Here is a 14,034-nt window from a genome sequence, read left to right as displayed (position 1 = left end):
CGTATCTCTTCATCTGTTTGGGTGTGCTGATTCTGGTTCTTATAGTAATGCTCATCTCGATCCTGTGTATTAACGGATTTAAAAGTAAGTCATTGTGTCATTTTCCATTGAGATGTTTACATTTTGGCATGATCCTGACTTGTCTATTTAATTATCATTGTTAGATTCAAGAAGAAAGAACGCACAGAGAGCGCAGGTTCAGGTATGTTTTTAACTCTTATACTGTGTCATTCCCAACAGAACTGAATGCCTTGTCAGTAAACATGGTACATTAAAATCATATGAAAATGTTAATAATAAATTAATGAACAATTAATTTTAAAAAAGTGAATGAAAATGGAAAGAAATTGAAATGTTACAAGGTCCAAGGTTATGTAGAGATGTAAATACAATATATATATTTTATTTCCAGAGCATACATTGTTATATTAACTTTGATTAAACTATCAGAGATATCACTTCTGCCTCATCTTCTAACAGCTTCAGCTTAAAGGTCCCAGACAGAAATCTCATTCACAAACCAATGAATGACAGAAAAATGTACAGAGTAAATATATTCTATAGTGCTAAGAGTGTCGTAAGGGCTGTAAGAGTAGTTATTAATAACATGCACACATTATAATAAATGTCAATATAATCGAAATCAGTAACTCATTATATTGACCATGTATACAGTATACAGTTCTGAAGGGTGATGAATGTCTGTGCACAGTACTCAGAAGAAACACTGCTGTGTTTCATGACCACACATCCGGCTGAACATTAGCACCTGAACAGTCTGCTCTGCATGTATCAGATGGTGATCTTTATCCTGCATGAGAGATGACTGCTTTAGCCAGGTTGTATATGCTAGACTAGCCAATATTTTATAAAGATTTTCAATATCATAGCTCAAAAATTACTCACAGATTAGAAAAGATCAAATTAATCTTCAATCAAACTTGCATTAGTAAAGATACTAAAATCTTTTTTTTTTGGTTATGGTTTAAATAGAAAAGTCAAAAACTAAAAGTTGGAATACACTTCATGACTTTGCCCCGTCAGCAGTTGGATTTGACCAAGTTGGATTTAGCAGAAAACTGCAGCACATAAATATATGAACTCTGATTAGACTTGAGATATGACTTCTGCCTCATCTTCTACCAGCTTCAGCTTAAAGGTCCCAGGCAACAATCCTGTTTACAAACCAATGAATGTCAAAATAAATTTACAGAATAAATATGAGTAGTTATTAATAACACACACACAAATTATGATAAATGTCAAAATAATCGAAATCTGTCGAAACTCATTATACTGACCATGGTGGAAGATCCCTTAAAACCCTCAAGCCTTTGGTTTTGACCGAGAGATTGAGTCTACTCATACTCATATCTACATTTCCAGCAGAATAGTTAGTAGTTAACTTACCAGATAGAGTTAAACAATATGAAGTGGCTTGAACAGAACATAGTTTTTAATAGTATTTTATTGTCTATTTTTTAAAATTGCAATTGAGTAAATTCCTTCTGTCATTTTGATTCAAATTCCAGCTCATAAATTGTAAAGAGCCAATTCCTAAATTTTGAACTCTAACAATCGTCTTCTTGTGTTTATAGTATACAGATCTTCTGAAGCGTGATGAGTATGTCTGTGTGCAGTACTCTGTGTGCAGTACACTGTGACCCTATCATGACCACACATCCGGCTGAACATTAGCAGCTGAACAGTCTGCACTGCATGTGTTAGGTGGGGGTGATGATACTTTATCCTGCATGAGAGATAACTGCTTTAGCCAGGTTGTATATGCATCTCTGTATTGCTTCACACCAACACCAGTGTCCCCTTTGACCTGAAGCTTTATGTAGTTTTGCAACAATATATACTTTTCTTGTAGTTGATCATCCATTGATATTTTTGAAAAATGTACAATAAAGGTTTTTCAAAGGTTTATATTTAAGAGGGACTCATTTTCCATATTGCTTGGAGCTTGATCACATCTATTATGAGTTCAGACAAACGAAAACACATAAAAAATTACATGTAATGACTGTTGCATTTGATATTCTCCAGACATTCTATATACCAGGACAATTAATTATGAAATGTAATGACATTCCGCATAATGATGTTTCACTTTGGCTTGATTCACCCTAACTATAACCTAACACTTGATAAAAACCAGTAGATGGAGCCATGCTTCTAAATGCTGATCTAGTCTACCAAGAATAACCACTTGCCCAGAATTTGATTATAAATGCATTGTAACTTTAAATAAATACAGTTATGTTTAGTTTTTGTCCATGTTTCTGAGCACTTTATAAGATAAGCCTTAGGGGAACATATAGTGAAGTGACTTTGTGTGAATGTACTTAAATGGTTACAATTGTATCACCACATCCTTTTGTATTGATTGCAAAGCTATAGCCAATATTTTATTAAGACTTTGAATATCATGGCTCAAACATTACTCACAGATTAGATCTAATTAAATTAATTCTTATGCACATTATGACTTACATTAATAAAAAATGCTTATATATAATAGTAACAGCCAGCCTTATCAAGTTTTTCTAAATGTATCTGCTCATGGTTTAGATGTGAAAGTCAAAAACTAGAAGTTGGAATACATTATACAACTTTTGCCCAAATTTCCAGTCTGACCGAGTTGGATTTAGCAGAAAATTGTGTAGTATATTATGGGCACAGACCATGATTTTTAGTTTCCGATTATGGTTATATCCAGTTTGATGTTTGATGCAAACATGTTTGATATTTTGCGCATACTATTTTCATTTGTCATCCATTTCCTAGCAATGAGGCATATGTTTCTGTGTGAGTCTCAGTCGTTTAGTGTTGCCCAGTTTCCCTCTGAAACCCTTTACACATGCTGGTAAGTGTATGATGCATAGCGTTTAAAAATCTGTTCAGGTTTCTAAACATTGTGCAGTGTATTTTGACCTTAAACCTGGCATTTGTCAGACTGGAGGAGGCCGGCGGAGTCACAAGGCTAAAACAAATGCATATCAAATAAGTGTCAAATGAAGCTAAACAGAATATGGGCTGTTAGTCACACAGCCACACGCAATCTTCTTAGCCTCTGTTATCACATGAACAAACTGCTGACTGTTTTCACAACCGAACAAAGCAGTTGTATCAGCCATCTGACACGAGAACAGGTTTAGATCTATTAATCTGGAATTCTTCAGTGCAAAATGAGTTAGATTTGGCAAGTGCTGAAACACATTTTTCCTGGAACACAGATACAAAAATGTTCTTGTCAATGTTATTGTCAGAATGTATGAAGCACTGTGAGGAACCGAAATAATGTGTTCATTAAACTGACATCACATTTACATTTAAGCATTCAGAGACTTTCATGTGAAGCAAGGACAAAAGAAAAATAAGTTTCCCTATCAGTACATTTAAGTAATCCCACATGTATCAAGAATGCGGGAAACGGAATATTCCATAAATAAAAGAACGGCATGTACTGGACTTCATTTTTTTTCTATCATGTCTTTGCCAGCAAATTTGCATCACATTAAACGGGTTCTGCATGTGATGAAATGCTGTTTTTTTTAAATATATTTTAAAAATTAATACTGTGACACCTATTCATTTTTCTTTGCCGTTAACAATTCAGTCATTCAGAGACTTTCATGTGAAGCAAGGACAAAAGAAAAATAAGTTTCCCTATCAGTACATTTAAGTAATCCCACATGTATCAAGAATGCGGGAAACGGAATATTCCATAAATAAAAGAACGGCATGTACTGGACTTCATTTTTTTTCTATCATGTCTTTGCCAGCAAATTTGCATCACATTAAACGGGTTCTGCATGTGATGAAATGCTCTTTTTTTTAAAATATATTTTTAAAATTAATACTGTGACACCTATTCATTTTTCTTTGCCGTTAACAATTCAGTAAAAAAAGCAGCAATAAACCATTGGAATAAACTTCTACATGACAAAGCGCATGTTGTGCAACCCATACCATGTCATTTAATTAAACAGAATTTGATATATTTCATAATAGATTCAATAAAATCAAAGCACGGACACCTTTGCTTATTGGTGCAGAAATGCACTCTATACTTGTATACAAGTCAATATCATTTACAATTTCCAGCTTGAAGCACACAATAAATACAGCATCCATGCATTTGTCACGGGTGCGCACACACACGAGGGACGAGGAGACGCTGGAGAATGATTTACCAAGACTTTATTCGTAGGACGGAACCAAGGGAGACGAACACAGGAAGACCTTCACATGAAGACGTTCAACATCCGACAGAGCACTAGGGACTGGGAACACTTTATATACACACACAGGAGGAGGGGATGACGAGACACACCTGGGAGCAATGGAAATTAAACCTGGGAAACACCTGGGAAGGAATCAACTTAAATTAGGACAGGAACAGGAAACAAACCAAATAAGGGCATGGGAAGGCACATGGGGAGCAGGACACACACGAAACATGGAACAGAGTCTGACAGCATTACACTAGGAAAACACGTTTAATTCATACTTTACTGAATAGAAAGAACTAATTCATTCAAATGTGGCCTATGCTCTCACGTCCTCGGGAATATGACGAATCATTTAACATGCATAGGACAAAAAAAACTTTGACTTTTTATCAGTTGTCATCATTACACTGGATTGCACATGTGCATTAATGCAAAGATCAAAGCAACATGATATCCCAGTAATGAAAGCAGCTGATCCACAGTATCAATCAGCATTTAATTCCACACCAGACTGCAGATAATGCATTTCCACTGATATAGTGAACGCTTTGACAAGCTGGTCACGACCTCTTTTCCCAGCATTGCCCTGGGACAGAAGAACTTAAACTAAATTGTTCTAGTTAGTCTCTATATCTCTAGTTCAGTTTGCCTAATCATTAAACATTAAAAAAGAATGAGCTAAAAGATATTTCATGATTTCCTAATAGTATCCAAAGTCTAGAGTGAAAAACAACTGTGTAGTGCTCAGTCTATCTCGCTGGACTTCAAAAGCCTTGAAAGCAAAATCAAGGTTATTAATTATAAAGGAATATATCTGATCATAATATAAGTATCAGAAATCCAAAAACATATGATAGAATGTTTTTTTTTTCTTCAATAGATTTTAATTATTGACTCTGATTTTTAAATAATGGAAGTTTTCTTACACTTTGAGTGAACAGCTAGTTTGTTTGTTTTTCATAGAATTCAAGAAGTTTTGAGATGTTTTATTGTCCTTTTACATTTAGGGCTTCAAATGGGTATTAAAACATACAAATACTAAGTTGAATCTCCCCTCTGCACCAAGATAAAATGCCTTCTGCAACCTTCATGTTAGTGATGGATTCACAAATTCTTCCAAATATAGCATCTTTCTTCATGTAAAGACGTGTCACTGGTTTCTTTGGCTGGAAAAGCAGGGAACACGATGACAGGAAATGTTCATCTTCAGCATATCCGTATTGTAAAGAGAACTGAAGCTTGTCATCTGCCTCAATCAAAATGATTTACTCTGTGAATACAAGACCGAGCACAGATGTAACTGTAACATCAAGTATTTAAACACACAACTTGAATGATTTCTCATATCAGTAGATCAGATCTGAAGAATATGTGTGGAAGGAAGTACAGGTCATCACAGTTTTAAGCAGAAATAGTTCACAGGAAGAGGCTTAGACGCCTACGATTAACTGTCTGTCTCTCTCTCTGCTCGGCCTCTTCTCGGTACCTGATGCTCTTCAGGCTCTGCTCATGTAGAACAACACAAACATACACGAAAAAAAAAAAAGATTCATTTACTGCAGCTCATGCACTCATATGATACAATGACACTTTTTCTGTAATGATGTATTGAGTGGCTTTAGGTAAAGCTGAAAAAAAAAACAATATTTTCTTCTAAATAAGCAGTTTTGTTTTAAAATGACAACATGAAAGAGATAATTTGGTTGCAGTGCATTATGAAAGTCAGAGAAAAGGAAAATATATCACATAAAAAAAAAAAACTCTAGACTCTCATGAATGTATGTCAAGGTCAATTTGACCATTTTATGAAAAAATTTGAATAGGCCACTTAAGAACAGTGAAGCTGCTTATTTCCTCTGAGCTATTCTCACGGTCTATGAGAACAAGGTTGTTACTTATTATGCTTTCAAAACTGTACCTCCTTTTTAGAGCACAAGTTGGAAAATGAACTGGTGTGAATGTTTCATGACAGCTGCCTGAGAGAGCGAAGATGTCAAACTTTGCGTGGCGAGGCTCAAATGGGTTATCTTGATGATGACAGAAATTTGTCTCCCTTTAAATATTTGTGTGATTTTAATGTGACATTTTTCTTGGCTGTTCTGGATTGTTCTCGTTAATCTTTTTGATTGCTTTCTAAATACTCACCATCTTTTTGGAGGATGCACTTCCACAAACAGAAACAGAGGCAGAGGACTAGAAGAAATGCTACAGTAGTCACAGAGATCAGGATAGCGAGCGCAGTGCCAACTGGTGAGAGAAACAGAAGAAAACCATAGATTGGAACACTAATATTAGAGCATCTGTTAGCTTTTCACTTTGGAATGTCTTCTGAATGTTTGACCATTGGATGTTTATTCAACTTTGGGCACTGTTGATGTTATGATTTTTATATATTAAAAAAATAATAATAATTCTTCATGTTATATGGAGGTGTTGGGGTCATATAAATAATTGAATCATATTTGTACCATGCTTGCATCATTTGTTTTTGACATTTTTTGAACACCATAGAATTTTATTCATTTTGATTTCAGTTTAGTTATTTTAGTCAGGTTAAACTAAATTAAAATGAGAAATGGGAATTTTACTTTATTTAATTTTAAGTAATGAGATTTTTTTTATTTTTTTTATGGTTTTAGATTTAGTTTCAGGTAACTATAATAACCCGGGTCCCAAACTCAACCAATTTTAAAATATGTAAATATGAAGAAGACTTTTACTACATTGTAAAAATAAAAAAATATATAAATACAATTATTTACTAACAGAATTCTAAACAAGAAAATACACTGTATTGTGCATCATTTCCAATCAATTTAGTCAAATTGTAAAAGTATTACAATATTATTTACTAGTTTTGTGTATTTAAGATACAGTGCGTGCTAACTATGACATTAGCCTTAACAAGACAAAGTCTGCCAGTTTATTCAAAAAACACTGAGGATTTTGAGATAGTGGAAAATGACTCCATTCTCCAGTGATTCATGCTTGTCTACTGGACAAATAAACTAGCATGTGAAGAAAGTGTGAAAAGTTCACCCTCCAACTGGGTTTATTTTCTAATATTCCACTGGGCCAAAGTGGCCCATAGTTGAAGAAACACTGTTACTGCTATGGCAACAATTTCTCTAGATACAAATAGAGATAAGGACAAATTAAACAGGGAACATATGTACAAGTAACTCTACATTACATACAGAGACAAACAAAAACCAAGTAAATGTATTTAATGCATTTAAACACTGCTATATAATAATGCTGCATGCTATGACAGGCCTTTATCAGGCCGCACAGCGCTTTGTGATCACAATCGCTCTGCTCCCTTTCCATCCTTTACAAAAACTATATTTGGCTTTAAAGATTAGTTTTCCTGAGCGTTCTGTTAGAGAATGTCGAGATGAACATAGAGCGAGGGCCAGGAAAAACATTGAATGATGAACCCAAAATCCTGACATACCAGAGCTGCGCTGCATGTCACGCTGTAAACCACAGTTCATACATAACACTGAAATTACAACCATACAAGAATTAGACATGCAATGAGAGAAGTGTGAGATATAGACGGTGCCAGGATTTATCCAAATGTCATATTTCACTGTAACTTGGTTTGGTTTTACCAAGCATCTCAGTGATAATTACTGTGTGACAAATAATATCACACCTAGGACAAGAAGATCACATTTCCTACATTTTGTTAAATCATTATAATTTTCTCCCTTTGGTCCACTTGTAATGTTAGTAAAGGGCTTCCTGCCATTTTTCAATCTCTCTGATAATTCAGATCAAACATGTTTCTTCCTGTGCCTTTAAGACTCTCGATAATTGACCTTATCATTTCTCATTCTGGTGTCAGAAAAATTAAAATTAGTTTAAAAATAGTGTTGGGGAAAGTTACTTCTAAAAGTAATACATTGAAATTTTGTGTTACCTCATCTAATTGCGTTACTTAGTTAATCTTTATGGAAAGTAATGCATTACATTGCTTTAGCGTTACTTTTTATCACATGGGCTTGGCTTGCTTATTTGTTTTGTTTTTTAATAACAAAAAAGCCAAAAGTTATTTTTTACAACTATAAAGGTCCATTCACAGCAAAAGTAAAATTAATAAGCCTCAGGCTGAAGGAAGTACCTCTGCACCTCACTACAAATTTCTCTCAACATGGGGACAGGAGAGGTGTCAGTGAAGAAATGGGTAACTGGCGTTACACTTATTTGAAAAGTAACTGATATTTCATTGTAAATTTAAAAGTAACGTGTTACTTTACTAGTAAAAAGTAATCTGATTACATGTAACGTGTTACCCCCAACACTGTTCAAACTTGTATTACCTACTTTAGAACAAGCCATTGGTTTCACAGGATGGTATTTTTTAAGCTACAGTAGGTTTTCACAATGCACAATGAACCCATTTACCTCAAACCAATCAAGGAAAAATTACATAATTTTATTCAATATAAACCTTCGTAATCAAAGTGCATAATAAAATAGGGTTACACTTTATTTTGATAGTCCACTTTAGACATTCCCATCAAAATAAAATGTTAGAAGATATTAAGCAGACAGTCTACTAATACTCTAATGACTGCTAGTTGACATGTAGTTGCAAAGTTACTTACTGTTAGTAGAATGTCTAAAGTGGACTATCGAAATAAAGTGTTACCTAAAATAGTTCACACTTACTTTTGGTGTTCATGGAAACAGCAATGGCAGTCTCCAGTCCTTTATGATGAACGAGACATTTGACAGAGACATCCTTCAGGAGTCCAGCCTGGATGGTCAAGGTGCTGATGACCAGAGTCGTCCCGTCACTCTGCTGGATAGAGGTGGTCACAGGTGAACCAATGGTCCGGTTATTCCCCTCCACGTTCCACACTATTTCAGCCTGTGGCCGGGCCACGGCAGTACAGTTAGCCTCGATCACTCCCGGAGACGTGGTCTTGTAGCTTACTTGAGGTTTGGGCAGGACTGTAAATGATACAGTATATAGGTTGTTTGGCTGTGGAACATTTTATTTAGTCAGAAAACACAGCTACACGCGAATGTCCATCAGTGGAGGCAGATGATTTGGCCAGAGTGTCAGGGTCATATAACTAACATAGACAATAATTAGAAATGGCCCCCAGTATTTGCTAATCTTAATGCTGCTTTGTTTTTTGTAGAATGACAAACAGTTTTAAAACTTACATTTTTAGGCTTGCCTGCCTCAGCAGCCTAAAAGTGATCATCAACGTCAAAATGATTGAGACCAATCAAATCAAAAAAGTGGGATATACTGTTCATAGAAGTCAAGCATGAATGCTGCACTTCAGTTGAAAGGATTGAATAAGTGTGAGATAAGATTTAAGAGGCTAAACATTTAATATTCGACAACTGTTTTTAATATAAGACCAACAGTAATATTCAGTCATACTCAACTTTATTGTCAAATTTGGCTGTTTTGAATTGCATGATTCATGTAATTCATAACTGAATGTGATCAGACAAGAAACATTTTGCCGTTTCATGTTTTTGACATATTAGGCATACAAATAAGAGTGAATATGTGCATATTTTAAAATAAAAATGTTATTTGCAAAGTGATTACATCTTATGGTCCTCTTCTTTTTTCATTACTTTATTCCATTAAATCCATTTAAATCCTTTAATTATTATTTAATTCCTTTAGATACAAATTGTAACTCCCCTCCCTGTCCCCCTCAGCCCCTGATGTTAAAAACATGGCCCTGACAGCATTTACCAGCAAGGGCCATTGATTGGAGCCATGCTAACCAGCCAAACTTTGACCTCTTGATCCCAACACATAATCATGCATTGACTCTACTGAATGATATCCACTTGTGTTGGCTTGAAAAGCAAGAGTTGGCTTTGTAAATCAACAGATCTGCATGCCATCTCTGAGTGTTTGCAGCCCACATATTTTCGTCAGTAGTTCAAAGCTACAGAGATGCCCATTCAAACCACAGCATTGGCCTAAAAAGAGGTATACACTTGGCATTCCAACAGAGGACAAGCATTTCACATTCTTACAAAACCATGACCCCTACAGAACAATTCAAGATTGCTATGAATAACAGATGAGCGAATATGATTAAACAAAATGCAGACCTAAAAAATTTTGTTTTTGGACCCCACTGACTTCCTTGTATGAACAAATCAATCAAAATATAGTGATACAGGTTTGGAACGACATGAGGCTGGGCAAATAATGACAGGATTTTCATTTTGAGGTAAACTATCACTTTAGGTATCCGTTGGTGGCTGCATCCTAGTTTGGGCAAATGCAACAGTACAGAACAACGTGGCACGAAGTGAACATCAATCTGAGAGAGACAAGGCAGGAGAACGAGAGCAGCACATAGAGAGAAGCACTGTGTTAGTGGAACAGTGACACAGTCATTCACTTTGGCCACAGTCTGAATAAATCATAGATCTCACAGTCTCACCCTCCTACAATCAGTTTCTTTCATATCACTCTCTCTCTCTGTCTGTTGTCCTCATTTTCTCCAGGCCTGTGTGTGTGTTTAGCCTTGTCCTGCCCTCTCTACCACTCTGTGCTACAGCCCTACCAGCTGCATACACTGAACTGGATTTATGTTTCACGCTAGAGTCTAAAAATCAGCAATCACTATATAAAAATATCAGTAAGGACCGTATCGACCATTAGAGTGGGGACTGTTTTCTGGGATGGGTTTTAATGGTCCTTTTTTTTTTTTACTATTTAAAAAGTACAAATTAACAAGAACAAATTCAAAATAATTTAAATGGATTTAAAGTAATAAACATAAATAAGAACCCTGAAAAAAACAAGATATTATTTTGTAATCATATTGTAATATTTTCTATTTTTATTTAAAAATATGCACACTTTCTCTCTTACTCGTAACACAAAATGGCTAAATGTTTCTTGTCATAAATGATTCAGGGTAACACTTTATTTTGAAAGTCTACTTTAGACATTCTGACACATCACTTTATTTTATAGTATGTGTACTTATATGTATATACTCTGTAAGAAAGTACTGGATAATACAAGGTAACTACATGGTTTAAGGTTAGGTTTAGGGGTAGGTTCAGGGTTATTAGCTAGTTATTAGCCAGTTATTGTAATCAATTACTATAATAACAAGTACATAGTATGTACACGCGGAACCGACATTCTACTAACTTTAAGTAACTTTGCAACTACATGTCATCTAACTTTCATTAGAGTATCAGTAGACTGTTAGGTTAGGTTTAGGGTTAGGGTTGGTAGAATAAGTTGATATATTTTTGCAAACTTACTTATAGTCGGTTAAATGTCTGTTGGGGGCCATCAACATAAAGTGTTAGCCGATATTAAGCAGACAGTCTACTAATATTCTAATGACTGCTAGTCGACATGTAATCGCAAAGTTACTTATGTCTAAAGTGGACTATTGAAATAAATAGTTTTGATTCAGCATATTTTCATTAAATTTGGCAAAGAAGTTGAGTAGTTTGCATCACTGGATATCAGCCAACTGTTGGTTGTTTAACATTGCTATCATAAAACATTCATACCATTAAAACATAAGTGTCGAATTCTTCGAATTCATCGAATTCTTGTTTTATGTGTAAACAGTAAATGTTACCTTCTTTTTTTCTTTTTTTTTTGGTTGGTTGGTTGGTTTCAATCATTCGACAAGCCACTGCCACTGAGGCAGACCAACCTAAAAATGTAACTTAAAACTTTACATCATCCTAACAACAAACAGAGCAAGCATCAGGTATATCAAATATTGGCCCTGGCCCCTGAATATCATCATCAGCCAACTTGACAAATATCAGCATCATCCAGCTTATCAAGATTTCACTGTAACTGTGGACTAAAGCCTCGAGGGACTTACCAAATATAGTGAGGCAGCTTATGGCACTCTTAGTGCCGTCTGGATACGTGTGGAACTCACAGGTGTAGCAGGCCTCATCTTCAGCTCGGACCGGCCATAACGTGAGCTGCGTGTCAGACAGGGAAAGGCTCAGGCTCGCACGGTCCACAAACTCTTCTTCAATTACTGGGTCACTCTGCTTTGCAAAAGATGCAACTTCACGGGATTCTGCTTTATTCACAATCTTCTTCCATAGCACCTGCTTGACTTTCTCCGGCAGACCGTACCGACAGGCCAGAGAGGCTTGTTTACCACCCACTGCAGTCTTATTGCCCTCTGAGATCACCAATGCTGTAAATCAATGAAAATGAGTCACTACTATACTAACAGTAGCATGATAACACTTATATGTCACTTATGTAACTTATATACATAATTATAACTACATTATATACAGTGTAGTGTATTTTAAATATACATAATTTGTTACTTAATAGCACACTACTATACACTCTTTAAAAATGGGTTTTTGCAGCAAATGCCATAGAAGGACCACTTGGATTTCCCAAAGAACCTTTCCGTGAACAGATTTGAAAAGAACCATTTTTTCCTATAGTGTGAAGAACATTTTTAATAATCTGAAGAAGTTTTTGTCCAATTGAAAGATTCCAAGGATGTTAAATATTCTTCATGGAACAATAGAAACCAATAAAGAATCTTCATTTTTAAGGGCGTATGTCACAAGACAAACTATTTTATTATCTGCATTTAACAAAAGGAGAAACAGGCTTAGGGAGTGGAGTTAAATAGAGGTCTCAGTGAGACCAGGATGAGACAGATGAGTATTTTCACTGTCAATACATAACAATAGATGCCTAAGGAGCATCCAGAATACAATATCCACATGATCAGTATTAAAGAGAGGGAAGGACAGTAGTCTCCACCACAGCATTCCTAGAAATGACTGGCAGGTGCACAGAAACCATGAGATGTTGAGACCAGCTGGATCTTTGCCTGACCAAGCAGCTGTTTCTTATCTACATTCACATTCTCTTCCAGAATCCAGGACGCAAGTACGCAACATCCAAAACCACAACTATGCTGATGTGTTTTATTATTCCCACAGCCTTATTTTATAAGAGCCAAAAAACAGAACCTGATGATACGTGAGTTGTTGTCAGTGTTATCAGTTATTATCAGTGTTTCAAAGCATATCTAAAAAAATTAAGCATTCATTAAAGTAAGACTTGTCTTTCTAATGGAACCTTGGGCATTGCGCATCTCCAAAAGCTCATGAATGATTACTTAATTTTGCTGTTGTGTCATGTGACAAATGAATGAAAGACCAGGAATTTGGGAGGTGAACTACTAATTTATTTTTTTCATAGTTTGACTTGGGTGCATTAGAATGATTCCCCAAGTCAGAATATGATCAGAATATGAAGGCTACAAATGTTAACGTGTTTGAATATGACAATTTGAAACACATTATTTTAATTTATACAACAGTTCGTTCTGGTTCTCAAATCTGATTGGTTGAGAACCGTGAGATATTGTACTGGTATCGCTACAGGAACGCCCTTTCACAATTTTGTATTTGTATAAACGCAATATCGCTCGAGTACGAGAGTGATATTGCTCATTTAACTCGGCTCAAATTAACTAAGTGACATTAATAAAGATAAATGAAATGTTGCTTGAACAAGATTCAAAAATCCAGTATCTGATCTTCCCATCACTACATGGTAGTGCTGTTTTGTTCCTAAATGAATCAGTGTTTTAAATGAATGGGTTCGGAGTGAATGATTCAGTGTCTCATTTCGAAGGCTGCGTCCTCCGGAGGTCATATTTGTTGGCCACATATGTCTCATTTTAGAAAAGCAGCTATAATTTACATTCCAAAGCAAGAAAGAAATTACAGCAATTACACCTCAAAAGGAAATCAGTTA

General features: G+C 35.4%; 1 protein-coding gene and 1 long non-coding RNA gene across 2 annotated transcripts; one reads left to right on the top strand and one right to left on the bottom strand.

Annotated features, from left to right (window-relative positions):
* Nucleotides 1–1,840, top strand: LOC107715904 (uncharacterized). The gene is made up of 3 exons (XR_001637148.1): nucleotides 1–84; nucleotides 165–202; nucleotides 1,606–1,840. It is a non-coding gene; the product is annotated as an uncharacterized LOC107715904 (long non-coding RNA).
* Nucleotides 1,841–5,093: 3,253 nt separating this feature from the next.
* LOC107715895 (OX-2 membrane glycoprotein-like) lies at nucleotides 5,094–12,443 on the bottom strand (the record flags this gene model as incomplete). The annotated part of the gene is made up of 4 exons (XM_016522150.1): nucleotides 5,094–5,744; nucleotides 6,387–6,488; nucleotides 8,922–9,206; nucleotides 12,107–12,443. Coding segments are annotated over 4 exons (783 nt in total), but the record flags the coding sequence as incomplete, so codon positions are not given.
* Between the last annotated feature and the right edge of the window lie 1,591 nt (nucleotides 12,444–14,034).

Source organism: Sinocyclocheilus rhinocerous, unplaced genomic scaffold (genome assembly GCF_001515625.1).
Source record: "Sinocyclocheilus rhinocerous isolate Xijiao unplaced genomic scaffold, SAMN03320098_v1.1 scaffold600, whole genome shotgun sequence".
Classification (NCBI taxonomy): domain Eukaryota; kingdom Metazoa; phylum Chordata; class Actinopteri; order Cypriniformes; family Cyprinidae; genus Sinocyclocheilus; species Sinocyclocheilus rhinocerous.
Note: the sequence above shows the minus strand (reverse complement) of the source record. Positions and strands in the feature narration are given on the sequence as shown.